The 19,734-nt window shown below is 39.8% G+C and overlaps 1 protein-coding gene and 1 long non-coding RNA gene across 2 annotated transcripts in view; one reads left to right on the top strand and one right to left on the bottom strand.

Moving 5' to 3' along the window:
* LOC124366151 (probable myosin light chain kinase DDB_G0271550) overlaps positions 1-18,104 on the bottom strand; it is a 77,345-nt gene extending 59,241 nt beyond the window's left edge. Inside the window, exon 1 of the mRNA XM_046822475.1 lies at positions 17,717-18,104. Coding sequence (XP_046678431.1) covers positions 17,717-17,886 — 170 coding nt within the window. The 5' untranslated portion in view covers positions 17,887-18,104. The remainder of the gene's footprint in view (positions 1-17,716) is intronic.
* Positions 1,937-18,796, top strand: LOC124366152. Its single transcript, XR_006922782.1, has 2 exons — positions 1,937-2,403; positions 18,518-18,796. It is a non-coding gene; the product is annotated as an uncharacterized LOC124366152 (long non-coding RNA).
* Positions 18,797-19,734: the final 938 nt, after the last annotated feature.

The raw sequence follows: 19,734 nt of genomic DNA, 5'->3' as shown, positions 1-19,734 counted from the left end.
ACGAGTTTATCCATGAGCCATGCTTGCTGAAAGGAAGAATTGCAACATTCCAAGATTTGGCAAAGGTTGGCCAGTCAAGAAAAGATATACATTTTTGGATAAAATGCCAAATGTTGTAACCCTTACAGGTAGTTATATCAGTCCTGATATAATTTGCTCTGGCTACACCACTTTCTGTGGATGTTCTGGCTCAAGGACACGGTTTCCCGTCCTCGAAGATGAGGCGAGCGAAGTGCGTGTTCGCTATGCGTGACGTGCGTGTGAGTGTGGCACTTCCGGCTCCGGTCTTCACACGCATGCGTATTGCGTCTGTATCGACTACCGAGTTTAGTTTTGATATTCTAGTCCAACACCGTGGGTACGCAGTACGGGCAATTTTTTAAGGACAGCAATGGTCACCTGGGTTAGGTCATACAAGTACTCTGCACAGACCGACGCATTTGAGGCTACATTGGGTTATGGATTGTTGTTTACAAACAAAGAGTGATTACTTAGAATCGTCGCTCAATTTCCGTAGTTGATTGACCAACTAAGGGAACATTTCCTGGTTCGAACCGGGAAATCCAATTATCATTTTACGAGACAAAACCTCTGCTGTCGTGAGACGGTAGCAGCTGGACAGTAAAAGACGACAGAAAACATGACAGTGTTGTGAAAATGGGTCTCGATGTAATGCTATCAATTTTGTCCGTGGAAAGAGTGGGCTGAATAATGGTTGTTTATTGGTAGTATCAGGACGAACGGAATAAAATTGAGGGTTAATCTAGGCTTGGGAAGACTGTAAGGGTTTATTATAGTTATCCTCGAGTTGCGAGCACAGGTACGTCCCCTCGTTGCCTCTGGAAGATTCTCGCTCTCTCGAGTGCTTGGTACTTATTACACATCTTGTAAAGCTCTGCTAAGGACACCTCAAATTTTATTAATCTTCATAGCGCAACAGCGAGGCGCGCGCGTGGAGAGGTGTTGCGTCGCAGGGTTGCCTTGGAAGCGTGTGATTATGTGTGTTTGTGGCTGTGCTATATAAGACCGGAGGTTCCACCGTGGAAACGGTTTTACTGTGGTATTTTATAATTATGTAAATCTTGGGGGCCTTGGGTTCAATCCACCTAAGTTTCGCCTTATGAAAGTGTCTAAGACTTGAAACGTTACTTTTATCTACGCTAATAAACTGGCCTTTCTTTCCGAAAGTCTCAAAGAAGGTTTACTTATGGCTGGTTTGAACTTGTCAATATAAACTACACTGGGAAGAGCAACACCACAAATAACGAGATATTGGGGTAAAAGGGCTGCTTTGATTGATAGAAGATCTTGTTTGATCGATTGGGAGTGGGACTTACTTGGACTTACTGGGACTGGAAAAATCAGAGGTCCTTATGAGAGGATACCGCAATGAGGGGTATCCTCATCTTCTTGACCTTTAATCGAGACCTTGGTAATACATATCTACTAACCATGAACACAACTATTATGCACATGTTTCTGAAATATTGTGTTGTAAATTGTTGAGAATAAAGCACAAATTTATGTCTACAAATTCACCTCGTGTTACCAATTATATCTGTATATTTGCCTAATTGTATAAAATAAAGTGTACTTAAGTATAAAGCGAGATCTATTGCATTTTTCAGTTCATTACATTTTGTACACCTTCATGATGTGCTAAGAACGTTTTGTTCTATTTATGGGACAACTGTTTGTTTGTAAACAGTGAACATAACTTATTGTACTGGGTAAACATACATTATAATCTTCTTTAGTTTGGTACTTGCGTAATTCGTCCCCGAAATTGAATAACTCGACGCAATGCTCACACAATCCGTGACCTTCGTGCCTTCGGTGTATCGACTAGACAAAGTACAATAACCCAACAGCTGAAAGTTGACTAGGACAGTTGTTTACATCACAGCTGATTGTGGTGTTGTGTTAAACAGAGCGTTCGTCGCAGAATACGTGGGGCGCTTTGTTATTGTTTGTAATCTGTACGGACCCTGTTGCAGCAGGCATGGTCAAAAACTGTCGATAAAGGGAGATAAGAAATTGAGTTCTCAGAACTCCGATTGTTTCGGACATTCAAAAGTTTAAGATGCCAAATAAGGCAGTCTTTTGCGTAATAGGTTATGTTTACTATTTACTAACGGTTGTTCCACAAAGAGGACAAAGCGCTCCGCGCACGCGAAGTAATTAAGCCAAAGAGGTTTACGTAATGTAACGGACTACTGTAATACACTTCCTGGCTTCATACGCACTCACGGGTAGCCCGTGTTATATAACCACTCATAACAGTCAACATTGATTTGCGAACTCATAACGGCCGTGGGCGTCTTATGTAAATGGGCGGGACTCGAAGAGATGTTAGCAGAACGTGAGGCTACTGCGGATGTGATGGATGGAACCATTCTTTCGGTAAGCCAAACCCTAGACTATAAGATTTTGAGTAAGTTCCGTAAATATCCTCGGAGCAGTGATTTGTAGCCTGTAGTAAGTACTGAAAATAGTATTGTAAGATTCGATAATGCTTAGTTTCTCTAAAAATACATAAGTTGCCTAGTTACAGTTGTTGATGCTGGTCAGCTTTAATTTAACACTGTTTTGAAGTGTTTTAAACCTTGTAATGCTTGTTGTATTTTCAAGGACAAATTTTGCTACAATTAATTTCAAACTTACCATCAATTAATTACTAATGAATCTGCATTGAAACTGGTAATCGTATAATTGAAACGTTGGCAATTGAAACGTTGATACTGTACCTCTATAATAGTCTAATGTTAAGAAAATTCTTAATAGAGTATTTTAAAATATTTCACCACGACAAAACGTGTTGAGTAGTATAAAGTCGTAATGGAGATTGTAGTTCGAATTACACTCTCTATCTCCATACAGAATTCACGTGGTTTCAAAACGTTCTAGAGGTGATAGAGTGATGTTGGTGAACCTCTTGGCAACGATGCAAAAGGCCAAAGTTGCCGCCATTTGTCAGTAATCAAATCTGCAACACCCTGTTCCATTCCGATACTCGCGATTATATCATTTCCTACGTCTAACCGTTCGCACCACATCCATTACGAACAAATAGAGCATGCGTCATGTAACACGGCGTTCGCGCCGCCTTACATTCCCATAAATCGGGCTTTCCCTTTCGTGCGGCGCGGCGCGGGCACCGGAGTTAGCTCTCGGCTCCGACTGGAGTACCCCAAGGACGCGCATTGAGCCGTTACTTTTCCCGGTCGAGATGGAGATACTGTAGCGCCGAACGTTACAAGGCCGTTACCACCGGGACCGGTCGACCACGAACGCTTAAAGGTTCCAATAAAACATCTCCCGCCGAACGTTTTGACCTTTTGTGTGGTCGGGACCCACTTAGAATCAGCCATTGTCGAGTATCGATGGGTGACGCCGATATTTACCGCAGCGTCAGGCGTAGGACATAATGCGATATGGGCGATTTACAATCTAGGCTATAAGAGACTACGACAGAATAATGGCTAAATACTGCAGTTATGCAATTCTGCTTGCAGCACAAAATCAAAAAGTTTACCTGAGAAAATGGAGACCGATAGTCTGATCCATGTCTTAAGTAACCTAAATGAGTATTGACTAGGCCTTTGTGATAAATAAATTCGTAAGAGAGGCGATATATTACGGTATGGACAGAGACGTTGCGTAAGAAGTAAGCAATGTATCTCTTCTATCCGTCTAGTACTGTAATTCTCGTCTTTTCCCTCTTATTTTTTTCTGAAGCGGTTTCCTTGGTCTATGGGTACGTGTACAATAAAGATAAAACGACACAATGGATAATCACACTAAGAACACTCTACTTTTATGCCGTGGTAATAATACTAAAATCTTATCAAAATTGTATACGTAATTACCGCTCGAATTATTTTCTATACGCAGAACCAAAAATAAAAATGAACAGCATTTAAACACTTTGATAAAAATCAAACTATACTTTGAGAACACATTACATTGCAATGAGACCATGAAACGTATCAGGGTTTATCCATGCTGACTACAAATACCTAGATTTACATCGAAATCCATTGTTCCACTTTCCTCGAACGAGAAAGCTCGCCAATTCGAATGCCGAACAGTTGGCGTGCCCCAAGGTTGCACTCTGGTTCCAACACGGTTCCAAAGCCGCCGCATACATAAACGCCAGACAATGGTGAACCGCTGAACTTTGCCGGTTGCGACAGCCCGAGTGGCCCAGATAAGGGTTAATTAAACATGAGGGAAAGGAGAGTAGGCTTCCCACATTGGGAAACCGTTCGGCTCCGCGCGGCAGCGGCCGCGGATGCTCTGCACGTTGTATAACTAGATCTGCCGGTCGTGGGAAACGGAATCGCTCGCTCGCGGCAGAGGCGATTGCTATCCATCTATCACTGACCAATTAGCGGATACTTGGGTCTTATCAGATACCTTCTGACAGAGAAAGAAAAGATGACCACTATTTACCAATGTCCCTCCGCCGTTTGAAATCAGAAAGGCACTTCTTAAGAGAATTTCTGGTAACACACACAAAGCTAACAAACAATAAGAATTTCTAAAGGTTCAGATCTTCGACCCATTAAGAAAAGCTACCACGTTCCTAAAGGAATTCTGGTTTGACAATGTTAGAGCTCTCCTGTTTGTCACAAACACCATTAAAAATGAATGACGAAAGGAATTCTAAACATTAGCCGCTGAGGAAAAGACCTTGAAAGAAGATCAAGGCTACTAATCGCTTTGGGACTAAAAAGTCACACAGTGCAGAAAGAATAAAGAATGAAACCGTAAAAAGAAGTGTTGAAATTTAAGCCCTTTTAGCAACAACAAGACGCGGAAAACCAAACCCACATTGGCATCGATGCAAATCACTTAAGCCTTACATCCGGTCGGTGGTCGGAGCAACGTCCTGGCCCATCAAGTACGAGATAAAAGTCACCGGCAGCGGCAATGATGGAGAGGATTAGCCGATATATCTTACAGTTGGCGATCCATCATGGGCTCCGGACTTTAGCAAATGCCTAAAGTGGCGAATATCTACTGGACAGTGGGAGGACCAGAGCTCGTGCCAAGTCCGGACAGCTCTGACTGGTGCTTCGTCTTCATTAGTTATTGTCAGTACCGCTGTCCTTTTGACGAGGCCTCCTGCCTTCACGCCGAACTGATCGACAAATATGGCCGCCATAGCTGGGAAATAAAACGCCGACGTGTGATTCCTTTTCGGGAAATGTCTTTTGTTTACGCGTTGAGCAATGTTTTCAGAAATGAAGAAGGTCAAACCACCCTAACTCGTTATAAAGGTCACATCTAATAAAAGTCTCCCAATTTTAGGCCATGTTGAAAACCAGCACGACAAACATTTTAATAATTTTGTTCCAGATGGCAAGATATATTGAAAATCCCGTTTTAATCAAAAGAACAACAGTGTTTAATTTCGCGACTGGCGGCGTTAATTAAACATTAATTGGGTTCGGTGAGATCTGAAAACACGACTGGCTGGATCTGGACCGTACGAAATTGGACTAACAGAATGTGGTTTTCAATGAACACATTATTTGGGTCATGATCAACAAAATATGGTTTTACTCAATAAATGTGTACGAACCCCCCTCCCCCCTCATATGAGACATTATTGTATAAACAAGTGTTAAAATGAACTAAGCTCTCTTAATTTAGGGTGCACGTTTAAATCCTCTCTCAAAAGTACATTTTTGCGCAGAAAACATATGTAATAGGATCAGTAAATACGTTTGGAGAACAAAGATCGATGAATCATATTTACACAATGGCCAATAAATGCAAACACCGTGTTAAATGCGCTGCTTGACTAAAGTCGCGATAAGAAATGTCCTCTTATCAAAGGCTCTACTTCTTATCTTGATTTGTGGTTGTTCGTAAACAACACCACTGCGCCGTTTTAAGAGAATTCACTAGAAAATGATAACACATAGTTACAAATCACAGTCAATTACAAATTAATTAACGGAATTGAAAGAGCCGATGGGTACATTATGTGAGTGGAACATTACTGTAAGTATTACCTCGTGTTTAGGTTCTAGAGAAGATGAATTAAGATGAATCTGAAGTAAATTTCCCCCACTTAGCCACCCTTAGCTCCGTTTCCGGTGCAGCACCACCCACGGTACGCCCCCCCCCTCAAAATCAATGACTGCGGATGTTTTGCGAAAGGCTGTACGGCGGTCTGTTTCCACCCGCATGGGCCATACATTATTCACGCGTCGCATACTCCGGGGTCATTCATCTCTCGCCGTCAACGTTGATGGAAGGTGGAAAAACGTCATTTTCACCCCACGCAGCTCTGCGTGACTTGCATGGAGATGTTTACACGCGTTAACGAGCTCGCCATTTAAAACAACGCAGACCTTTCTACGTGTATCTTCAAGAGGAAAACACCTCATAAGCTGAACAGTACAGAAACGAATTACTTGACGGAAGAGAAGGTTTCTATACAACTCGAATCAACCGATACAACTGCAATTATTTGAGTTAGCAACAATGCGCCTACCTTTCCAGCAGGGTAAATTATACCGCAGTATTTTTGAACACAATCACCTTTTTTGTATTCCTAATTGGTTTCCTACATATCGCATAGTATAATACCTCTACTTCTGTTAGCTGGAATACCTTGTATCCGAGTCACTTAACTAGCACACTGCCTATCAGTAAACTAAATCAGCACCAACTTTGCATTCGGTCGATTCACTATGTTGTTTCCAAGTATTGATCTAATCTGCCATTACAATAACAAACCCGCTATTTTAAGAGCAAACCGTTGGGTTGTAACTAATAGTCAGTTCCCCTGACAGGCCTCTGCGTTAAAAATGAAAATGCTTCAACTAGCGTGAAACTAAAGTTTACTCTAAACAAGACTAAACTGGGACCACAACAATGAAAAAAACCGGATTTGAAGGAACAGTATTTGTATTGAGAAGCGTAATGTGTAGCGTATTTTACAAACGATTTGGAACTGTAACGACGTCGTGAGATTTGTGTGATCAACCTTAAAATATAACTTCATAAAAAGTAATTTGCAATAACCGGATTATCATTATGATAGCCAATGGTTTGTATTAGACTGTACCCGAATCGCAAAAAATCCCGACGACTCGTCTCGGAGGTGGCTGGTATTCATGAGCTCATTATCAGACTGTTTGCGAACCCGAAACAAAGAGCTGGCAAATTGGGCCCAAGCCGAGCCCGACACGCCTCGAATTAATGGCCCCAGCTTCCCACGTGTCGTCTGAGCGCGCCGCGCCACGCCGTTATCCTCCGGGGATGGGACACCTCGATTTGGTCTCGGCCCGTTGCTCTTTTTGGGCCATGGACGCTAAAGTACAGTGAAACGACTAACTGGTTGAAATCCTCTCAGCTGAATTTGAACTTCCACTCTGCAGTATACTGTGTGAAATGTCCCTCTCGTTGAATAACTAATCTTTGTGGTTCTTTGATTTTTAAATTCCAATGATCCTTAATTACTTCCAAAAGCTAAACCATTCTAGGTCGTATATTCATTGGAACAATACAGTACTTTTCTATTGTCAGAGTATTCTCTTTTATCACGCTATTTTACCTCACGAGATCACGCTTGTTGTCAAAGCTCTTTAGAAATCTTTATCAAAAAGGTCCTTGAACTTCAAAAGAGTTTCACCACTTCTGCGGCAGTATACTGAGTGAAATTTCCCTTTCGTTGGATAACTAATCGTTGCGCTTCTTTGATTTTTCAATTCCAATGCCCCTCAATTATTATATTTATCTATTACTTCCAAAGGCTAAACGATTCTAGGTTCATTGGACAGTACTTTCTATTGCCAGAGTATTCTCATTTATCACGCTATTTTATCTCACGAGACCACGCTTGTCGTCAAAGCTCTTTCGAAATGTTTTTCAAAAAGGTCCTTGAACTTCAAAAGAGTTTCACCACTTCTGGGGCCACGACTCGTACCCGAAATCTGCATCTGGGATCAGAGAATGCGGTTAATTTCCATCTGTATGCTCGCGAAGACCTTTGTACCGTGTTCTGAGTGACGCCTGTCAGCAGGCGAAGACCGTGAATGGAACATTGTACACGAAAACATGACCACAAACAATAGTGTACAGACAGTGTCCAGAGCGTAACACGGGGAAGGAATGTAAGTGACGCAAGATAGCCGAGGCAAGATCACGATAATGTGTGAACAGCTGCGTGGGTAGGCAGGTGTAGACATTGGAGGTTTCCGGTGGCCGCCATCTTGGGAGTTTTGAAAATGCGTCATGTTCTCGGCCGAAGAATAGACCCTGTGGAACGACCGGTAGGCGAGTTGGCGTTGGGATGACTCAAGACGAGACCTTTGCCGTTGTAGTGCCAGACTGTTGACTAATGACGAATTGCCGAAGATGAGTCAGTCTCCAAAGAGACCAAAGTTGGATAATTGTTTGAATTACCAAGGCCGGACATTGCTCTCGGCGGTGAAATCTGATTCCCGCTAATTCTCCTACAAGTCTCATTTAGTCAAGAAACGTTGTTTAAACCAATTAATTCCAGTCTATAGTCCACACACCTGCCGAAAATGTTAAGCTTAGAACGCACATATAAAAAGTGCATGTGACTGTAAAATTGGGATAGTAAGGGAAGGAAGTTGCTACACAACCCTATTTGCACGAGAACAATAGAATCTCACTTTCACATCACGAGAGCAGGGAATGTGCGAGGAAGGAGTCTTCCATCGGGATCCTATCTGGTCTGCACAATAGCCCACCGACCGATACCAAGAAAGGCGTCCACTCAAGGAGAGAGAAAGGAAGACAAAATGGATGCTCATTGATCTCATCGATCAGATGTAGGTCACCGGTTTACCATACTTCTCTGAACGATAGCACCAGCTGCCCCGGGTACAAGACATCTGACACCGCAGCTGCGACTCCGCTTGACCTAACCACCGGACAGATGGTGTCCTACATCCTCGTCCTTGAGGTACGAGCGCCACCGGCAGAAAGTCCTTTGGAAGCAGCACGCGCCCGGGCAGCTGTCCGCAAACAATAGGGCAAATCCTGACCCAACGGTCCGCTAACAAATGGCAATAGATTGGCACAATCAATGAGGATTGGAACAGAGCACCTGGTGAAAAAAATTGGAAGGATCTCGTCGATTTGTTCAGGAGTACCATCTGCAATATTTTTATATTGACTTATTGATATAGTGAAAATATATATTTTCAGGGGATGATAGAGTTCAACTATTCAAGGTATACCGTATTTAAATACTAGAGAGTATGGTTTTGTAAGATAATTTTCACATGCTTTACAGCTAATAGAAATTTCCTAATCATGACTCGGTAAAACGAATAGATTAAAACAGAATCATGTTGTCAGGAATACAACAATCATGTTGTCAGGAATGATTTTCCTAATCATGACTCGGTAAAACAAATAAATTAAAACAGAATCATGTTGTCAGGAATACAACAATCATGTTGTCAGGAATGATTTTTCCTAATCATGACTCGGTAAAACAAATAAATTAAAACAGAATCATGTTGTCAGGAATACAACAATCATGTTGTCAGAAATGATTTTCCTAATCATGACTCGGTAAAACAAATGAATTAAAATAGAATCATGTTGTCTGGAATACATAAATACGTGACATTTCTAAATTGCTGTATTTTTCACGTTAAAGGTTTCCTATTCTCCGTTAGCTCTACATCCCACGGGGGATCAGGAAGCCAGCCAATCCTGGGAGGCTTTCAACACTCCAGCTTCTAGTCAATTATCCAGAGAGCAGGCACACAACCGTCAGTCCAGTGAATTCTCAGGCTACACAAATCAGCTGTTTCTCTGACTGTTGTGTAACAGAGGTAACAAGGACGTTCAGTGGCAACCGAGCCGCGTCCATCGCCGCAGTCGCGTGTCAAGTTACACCAATATCTTCGACACCTAAACTGACCGCAGGGATTAAAAAAAGATCGGAACGTTTTCGACCGATCGTTTTCGTACCGCGTTTTTACAACTAGTCCAAACAGTTCATAAGAGTATTTTTAAGGACTGGTTTTCTTCTTAAACATATACATTAAGCATTAAAATAAGGATGAATTTAAATTTACTACTAAATCATCGAAATAATAATGTATCCATCTTAGTTTTCGATTGCATCTGCTTGATACTTTTGCACTCAATTAGCTTGAAAACAATTCTAGAAATGAATTACATTAATCCATTGGAATTACACAAATATAGTAAAATGCATTAACATTTTCCAATCTAAATTATGATCAGCATAGGATTGAAAGCGATATAGCTATATTTTAGGTAATTAGTAACTAAACATTACTAAATTTACTAAATATTCAGTGAGGCAGACTCTCCGATACAAGAGTCCAAGTGAAGGAGCGCTTGAATGAAGTCAAGAGGCTCTGCGACATATTGTACTTGTAAAGTAAGAGGGTTGGAGTTTGCTTGCAAAGATGTAAAGACCAGTCCATAAACATCAGACAGCGAGACAGCACGCTAGGGCTAGGGGAGGCCCGGGGGTGTGTTTCCCTTGCGGGCAATTGAGACCGTGTCGAGAACCGAGTGCTTGACTAAAACAATTTGGGGTTGTACCGTAATTTTCACAATTGGGCTCTTAATTCCACCACCTAAACCACTCAAAGTCACGAATAGAGGGTTGAAACTAACTAGATGTCTGGCTTGTACAAGGTGTGAGATAAAAGTGTCTACACATCAAATATGTGTTCAAACACTATTTATTTCTACTGCCTACTACTTTGTGTTGCTACTTCTAATAACTTAACAAATGTTTATACTTACAACAATTCAATTAGTCAAGAATATTATTTTTTTATCGATATTCATGAGTGTTTCGTTAATGGTGACGGATAATCCAAAATTGAGAGTCACAAATGTGTTTCCTCATACTTCCTTTCCCGACCTTAAGTTCTAGTTCTGAGTACATTGCTGAAGACAGTATCTTATTACTCGTAAGTTCAGGAACACAATTTTTGATTAGTTTTAAGTTCTCTAGAAGAAAACTCTGTTTCAAAGATCAATTCTTTTTTTTTAGCTTTATCTTAATTTTGGAAAGACCACAAACACTCTCGTACAATTGTAATAAATTCTGTGTTTAAGACCCAACGGAGGAAAAGTTTTCTACGTCCGTCATTGTGTTAGTCCAGATCCACTCGTAACACAGAACTGTGCAATTGTAACAAAAAAGGCTAAGATTGTTGCACAAGAGCGATAGGTGATGTGAGTGGGATCTGGAACAATTTCACACGTACCAGACTACCAGGGTGTTACTTTTACGACACGAAGTGACTTTTTGCGGACAACTAGAAATAATAGTTACCTAACGGGTGATCCCGATCGCACTCGAATAATGACGACCGACAATAAATTACTCCGTGGAAGTCAGCAGTTTTCGATTGGATACGGTGTTTGGTGGTTCTGCTTTACAGTACTGCGATTCGTCCCATAACAACAACCCTGGAGTGAATGAACTCTCCCTCGCCCAAAACGTTACTTACGTTTACGTTTACACCTTCGCTTCACTATGGGTGCTTTACGTTCATAACAACAACCCTGGAGTGAATGAACTCTCCCTCGCCCAAAAACGTTACTTTACGTTTACACCTTCGCTTCACTATGGGTGCTTTACGTTCATAACAACAACCCTGGAGTGAATGAACTCTCCCTCGCCCAAAACCGTTACTTTACGTTTAAACCTTCGCTTCACTATGGGTGGTTTACGTTCATAACAATATAACATTCGCAGTGAGTATAGTTTTTTGAGATCTTGACCTATAATTGGATCCGGGTATAACAAATTCAGTGGTCCTTCAATATAACATATATCGGAATTGTAATAGTTCGAAATCCACCTAAACGCCCTTCCCAAATATAAGTTATTGAGCTATTAATACTAGTAATAATAGTAAGTACTTATAACAATCACTACACCTCATTCACTCGTTACAACCCCCCTTAATTTAGTTTTTACCAAATACACACTTGGATATATTAGCGACTCGTGGTATGATAATGTAGAGGATTGATACTTCCTACATTCAACTTAAAAACAATAAAATTTAACAACTTTCTCGTCTTTATATCTAAATCTAAACCATAGTGGTCTTAGTTCAGCCAATATGATAAAAGCATGACAACTAAATAATTAATTGAACACTAATCAAACCACAATTTGTACTGTGGAGGTACTGATAAACTACTTATTACTTCGCACAGTCAACATAAAAGCAATAACATTTAATGGCTTTCTCGTCTAATAGCATTTTTAATGAGCCGTTAACTTCTCCATGTTTATAGCTAAATCTAACCAATAGTGCTCTTAGTTCAGCCAATACAATACACAAAACAAGGAAATAATTAATAAAGAACTAATCAAACCGAAATTTGTATTAGTATATAAGAACCAATTAAAATATAATTGACAAATGTTAAAAAATGAAATTGATAATTAAGTAGGTTTACTACAACGGACAACACGTTCGATATTTTTACGTCATACGTATTTAGCAAAAAGAAGAAATGCATCACTTTAAAATTTCTTCGCCTAGGCGTTTCAGATAACGCGAGTACTCAAACTGGAAGTTCTGAGACTAGATATATAATTCCAATTCTGATGCTCGCCGTGTTAATGTTCCATCTTTTGACATTTCACGGGAAAACGGGAAGAAAGGGTTCCAGAAACAAACTCTATTGTAGGAACGGAACGGTTCCGCTGGATTAGTGTGATCAAAGGAAGATGCCGTAAACTAACAATAGTTGGGCCATTCATAACGTAGGACGGAACCTATTAGTCGGGCCGTGTCGGAACAGTCTTCCGCCAGCAGCTACAAGTGTTCCTCCACTGTTTGTTTTTGGGCGGTGTTTCCTGGCATTGCTCAAACAGAGGGACAGGCCACTAAGTAAACACGGCATCACCTACTCTCAGGTCTTCGGTCTTTGAACTTTCTCCCCTCAACCACAGACTTCTTCCTGGAGAGAATGGACATTTAAGGACGGAATTTTGTCGTGCTTGAAAGAGCTTGACAGCTTAAATGTAACCTTTCTTCTGGTATTATCTGATTCTTGGACATCTATTTCTGGTATAGCTTAAAGGATGAAGTCAGCTAACTCTACAAAATCTCTATTCAACTCACCATTCAAAAGAGTTCTTGGAAGCAATGAAAGGGAGAACGGTTTCGAATAGATTTTGAAGTCAGCAAACACTACAAAATCTCTATTGAACTCATCATTTAAAAGATTCCTTGGGAGCATTGAAAGGGAGAATGGTTTTGGATAGATTCTGAAGTCAGCAAACACTAAAAAATCTCTATTTAACTCATCATTCAAAATAACTCCTTGGAAGCAAAGAAAGGGAGGACGGTTTAGGATAAATTCTATAGAGTTCACTATCAAAATTGTAATTTTCCTAAAAAGGTTACGGTACGATTTTCATAGTTTTAGTTTTTAATCGGGCACATTGCAACTTCTTTTGTGCAGTGCTTTGGGCATGAAGTTCTCCTCTAAATCTAAATCTTCCTCTAGGAGAATGAACGATATTTTGGGGAAACATCATTGGTTTGGTTGACATACAGTGATGTTTTCGTACCGTTATCATCTTTGGGTTGGATTACCATTTTATTACATTTTAAAATTACTTCTTTCGGTGAATTTTTTAAACGTCCTTCAGTAATTCACAGCACTAATAGATCACATTAATTCTTGCATTAGCGTTACATGCATAAATCTCCGCCAGACTTTATCTGTAGTCCAAGTTTGTGAAGTTTACGATCACCAAATTTTCATCCACAAAAGTCAGTCTGTAATTGACAATTTTGTCGCAATTCCTAAACCAAATCGAACACCACTCCAAGAAAGCTCCGGTCTCCGTACACCAGTTTTCCCTTTGTGTCCGACCATCCTCCGTGACGTCGCCGGCCTACCGACCAACGCAGTGATAGCTAGTAGTTCCTCCCACCAACTTCCTCCCGGGATTGGCGCGCTTCCGGTTTTCCTATTCGCTTCGGAGATTTACATAATTGAAGAACAATGTGTAAGCTGAGATAGGAGCTAATGGGCGCTCTTTGCAGTCTAACTGGACTTTTGTTTATATTGGATGAAAAAGTGTGTCTATCAATGGAGATGGAATGTCTGTACTTTAGAGTGAATATGAAAGTAAAATATACTTTATAGTTTATTAAGTCAATTTAAATATTGAAGGGTTTTGATTTAACACTTTTGAAGAACACCTTTCACTACCAAATCGGCTTAAACGTCCATAATTATCAAGTATTGCATACTTACAGTAAAATGCAAATGCAAATGGGACTGTGGCCCGGTACTTTTTCACCAACAAACGGGCAGACGCCACCCACACAAGTGCAAGGGATTAGAATTGGCACATTTAAGCACATATTAGTTACCTAGTGTATCCCTCAATCAGACCCAGATTTTTGTTTTTTGTAATTTTATCCTACAGAGATTAGTATATATCGATTGTATATACAATCAACAACAAGGCAATATAAGTCTACGAAATCTTCACACAGTCTAGACTCAGTCTTGAGTCTAGGCTTTCACTGAATAATTAGGTATGTGCTGGGCTAGCCCTAACCCTCTGAGCTTGTGAGTGTAGGGGTGGGTGCATGCTCTTGAGTCGCATTCCCTGATTGCCACTACACTAATAAAACATGCCAGTGATGAAGGTCTTGTTTTTAATTGCGCTAAATGCTCACGGTTAAGACATGATATAGTGGTACTTTTTGTTACGATGCTATAATAGTGCGTAATCACTTACAAAGATACAAGGCCACCACATTACATTGCCCAGCTAACCGATTCAATTCTCGGAATCGCGCCGATTGTGAATAGTTGCAGTTCACGTCACAGTACTCTTCCATCGCGTCCATTCCATTCACAATTCACCCATTCTATCGGATCGCGGCGGCCGCGGCCGTGCCATTCGTAGAACAGTCCTTCCCAGAACAGGGTCTGCACCCTCCACCACGGCCAGCGTTCTGCCTATATTTTATTACACAATACCCATTGTTGCTGAACACCTTTTTATCGTTTTACTCGCCTTTTTGCGCTCAGGTCACAGCGAGATGGGTTATACACCCGGGTAGTCGTGTCTCCTGCAAGTTCTACAGCACCTTATTGTCTCGTAAATTCAGTGCTACCGCGCATTCTCTGGACAGGGACTTTATAACCTATTGAAGTGGTACAGAATGGCATACGCAAGACTATTAAACAGCTCCATTAACATGTATTTCTGGGATATTTACAAAATTAATTAATTCATCAAATTAACACTTGTTTTCAAAATTAAGTTTTTTATTACCCAAATTCCATTTTTTTAATATCTGATTTCAAAACAATTTATAAATGTAGTAGGTTTATAATATCCACGTATTTTTATTTATATCTGCCTACTTCTGGCAACATTATAAAGTTAAGAGTAGTTAAAAAAAACTAGGGCTGTTAAAAAATGTTTTCATTGACTCCTTCCCAGCTTCCAAACGCCACATGGGTGGAAAAGAAGTTTTTTTCTTATTTATTGAGTTTTGTTTATTAAAGCGTACTATTTTATAAAATGTACCTATACTAACAAATCAGTTAATATAAGAAACATTAATGTACTGCATCGAATACTGTCAAAGCCTCAAGATACGATTTAAAAATCATAATATGCGTTCCTTCTGTGCTCCATCACAGAAATCATCATAATATTTCATCCTTGTACGGATGAAATTTTAATTTACTATCCACTACAGAATCGCTTTATATTCAATTGTTTGACGGAGAATAAATGGATTAATTATTAGTAAGTGAAGATGTCCTTGTTGATAAACTTGTACTAACTAAACCAAAAGTAAGCAAATTGGTCAATCCTAGTGATCGACATCAAAAATGTCTAGTTATGAGAAGCTGTTTATTAGCTCTGTTTATTCTATGCGTACCATTTTATAAAATGTATACTAACAAAGCAGTTAATGTATGAAACATTATTAATGTGGGGTATCGTATCAAATAATATAAAGCTTCAAAATATGCTGTAAAAAGCATAAATGCTTTATTCGTTCTGTGCTTGAAATTTTAATTTATTACCAACTGTACAATCGCTAAATATTCAGTTTTTAACGGAGGATACGGTTTAATTATGAGTAAGAGAAGATCGCCTTGTTGGTAAGAGAGTTGGTTAATCCTAGTGATCGACAGCAAAAATGATCTAAAGTTAAGAGGAGTTCGAACCATGGTGTTACCGGCTGTATCAGTGACCTGCTGGAGCTCCCCACGGGCGGCAAATTCCATTCCTTGCCACCCCAGGTGATCTGACACCCCACAGTACAAAAGATTCTGGCGGAAGCCACTGAACAGAGAGAGGCCACTTTGGCGATGTGACGATCCGCCCAATAGGAAGGAACCTTTATCGACTCCCTTTCTACTGTTAAATTCCGTCGAATTACGCAGACTTTCGATTGTGCGGTAGCCGTACCACGCCGGGGCCTGAGCCAAAGTCGCCTTTGTCGACAACATCCACATGCCAGCCTTATCTCCCGCATCAATTCGCTTTCACGCTGACGAAATAATAGTGTAGGACTAGGCCTGGAGAAAGTGTCTCCTGAATTAACGCCCACTGATGTTCTTCTGTTGGTCTTTGGCTGCCCACAATCGCATTCCTGAGTTCGGATTAATCGACTTTGGCCGTGCGTTTTGAGACATGAGGCAAAATATGATAGGCTACACATACATGGTATAGTACCATATGATACTGTATACTTTGTGACTAGTAATTATTTCGGTGTGACTATTAGATTACTTAAATAACGTGTTAGTATATTTCTGGCCAACGTTTAAATAATTTTGAACTTTTGAACATCCGTGATCATTGTCCGATAAATATAAATTAACTCCAGTTTTGCAGACATAGATTATAGACATGTTGACATCAAGTTCCAGTAACTTTGTAAATTCGGGCAAATTTTTAACCAAACAGAGTTATCCATTCCGATAATAAACTCAATTTTATTGTTCAACACTAACCAATAACTGATATGTAAAGGTAAATATATAAATAATTAATCAAACATTGAAATAAAGTAATGTATAAAAAACGAACCCTATTTTTGACAAATTTGAATTAGTTATATTATTTAATTAAATATTGTAATTGTTACATCACTAAATTAATAAACTTTTATTGGCGGATCACTATTTTTGTCAAATTATATAATAGTTGCTTGAAAATTAGCACTTACACAAGTAAGTGTTTGCAAACCATAAAACACTATATTCTTGTATGCGCGAGTAGAAAATCAGGAATGGTTTATAGATCTTTCATCCATCAATAATAACTGTCACAAATAACTTAAGATAAAAGAAGTTTATCACCGCATTCCTTTAGTTTTGATCAAAGTTCATGTATTATGAAAATGTACAGGGTAATTTTCAATACTTAAACTATAATTTAGTTACTTTATTGCATATAATACTTAAATAAAACACAGAAACTGAAATTACAATACAGGATGGTTCGGAGATGATTGGAGAAACCAGAGAAGTGCAATTTGGAAGCAAAACCGTGATTTTTCGTGTTAAATAAATATAGTAATAAGCATTTCATAAAACAGCTTAGCCAAACAGTTAATTACTTAACTGCCAGACAGGCATAAATGCTATGTTTTGTCATGACACTTTATCTACAGTAGTCTTAATTGTTCAAAGTTCTTACCTTGCAAATGGTTGATCCTCGACTTCATAGTAATCCTCGATGGGTTCGGTGCGTATAAGTCTCTTGGATTGTTCCGGGGTCAACTCCAAGTATCCTGGCTGGGAGGACATCATGATCGGGCTCATGTTGGCGTTCGTGTCCGTAGCACCTATCGCGAACACCTCGCGCATTTTCTGGGGAAACGGTAGCGGTCAGCCGCGGAGTCCGGTGCGACAACAACAGTCGACAGTTCACGGTCCGACCTGGGAACCGGACATTTCCAAGGGCCGCAGAAAAGTCACAGTAATCCAGAGAGAGGCACTTCACTGACACAAGGCACGGACGGTACGGAGCTGCAAAACCACTCTCCTCAGCGGCCTAGCCACGAATGCCGGACGCGGAGCGCGGCGGCCTTGCGCTGGGAGGGGAGGGAGGTGGTTGAGTGGAGGGGGTAGAGGCGCGTGCACTTCGATTGTTGCACAGCTGCTGCGGCCGACCCGCGGTCCGTGCAAACTGTTTTGACGGACGTTACAAAACAATAAACATTTCCGCCCACTACTAATCATAATCACCGGAAATAACATTAATCACCGCATTAATCCAAATTTTATTGCGTCATACAAACGCAGTGATTCTTGAATTTAAATTCAAACATTAACAGCGAATTTTCTTGGAGATTATTATTTAACAGTTGATTTACAAATCACAAAATTGACCATCAGTACCGAATTAGTTAAAAATAAGGGAACAAATTATGAGTAAATGTACAAACATACAATGTACAAACTGTTTATGCTACCTTTTATTTTTTGTAATTTTTAGTACTGGTATTGCTGAATGCTACTTTTGAGGCCGCCTCACACCGAACATCCATCCATCCACTGAACGGTCTGTATGCCTTGGACGTCCACGGTGTACTACTTCCTCACACCGCAAATGTCCATCCGACAATTTTGTTTGCATCTTTTGTTTCAGTTGCGACGTCCGTCAGGGAAATATTGGAATAATGATGGTATTCAGTTTACCTTGATGTAATTTTATACATTGATCGAAATTCAAAAGGTATGTTTTGCTTTATACAATAAAACACACGTTTTTATATACTTTTTGTATTTGATTTCTTATACCTTTTTCACCATACATTAATAAAGTTAACATTGTTATAAAAATAAAGATGGCGTGTGGAGGAGGCCTTTAAGTCTTTTCTTTGGAATCTTAGATGAAGCTGGAAACAGGTTTGAACCCCTAAACCGAAGTACAGGGGGGAGGGTATACTCATAAATAAACCTTAGCTTTATGGGCTGATATTAATAATCATCTATTATTACACTATGGTATAACCATTTAACACTTGGCCTCGAACGACTATTGTACATAGAGTCCTCACCTTAATAACTATTATTATACGCAAAATTAATGCTTACGAGTAGAGCTTGCGGAAATTTGCCTTCATAGCTGAGAGTGGCGAATTTTGCTTAACGGAAACAAACACACTTATACCGCAAGTGGGTGTGTAATACCGTAATTACTCAGGCACTTTCGACGTGATTATCGTATTATCTTATATTATAATTTATTATAATCAGTATACTCTTTCATTTCCTTGTTTGATTGCATTTGACAAATTATCTGCACGCTTAAATATAGTAATATCTAGCAATATTATGACCTAATTAAAAATCACAGGAAATCCATTACCATCCAATTTCTTCCTTAGAGCCCTTACAGATTAAATTGCTGACACTGAAGAATATCTTTCGGGCAAAATGAAATCTCCAATATCCACTGAAACGATAACTAAATTCATACTACGAGTCCTTCTGTTCATAGCATTTCGTGTCATGTAACAGATTTGCAATTCATACTACTATAACATTTTCTGAAAGTCGGCCAGTTTGTAACAAAGAAAATATTGAGTCTTACTCTAACAACTACAGACCTATCTGTTTTTTCCACTCTTGTTGTAAAATATAGTGAGTAGAATATAGATGAAGTGGTAGTCACATTGTCGCATTAGGTTCCTATTTATAGGTGTCTCT

The sequence above is a fragment of the Homalodisca vitripennis genome, chromosome 7 (assembly GCF_021130785.1).
Source record: "Homalodisca vitripennis isolate AUS2020 chromosome 7, UT_GWSS_2.1, whole genome shotgun sequence".
Taxonomy (NCBI): domain Eukaryota; kingdom Metazoa; phylum Arthropoda; class Insecta; order Hemiptera; family Cicadellidae; genus Homalodisca; species Homalodisca vitripennis.
Note: the sequence above shows the minus strand (reverse complement) of the source record. Positions and strands in the feature narration are given on the sequence as shown.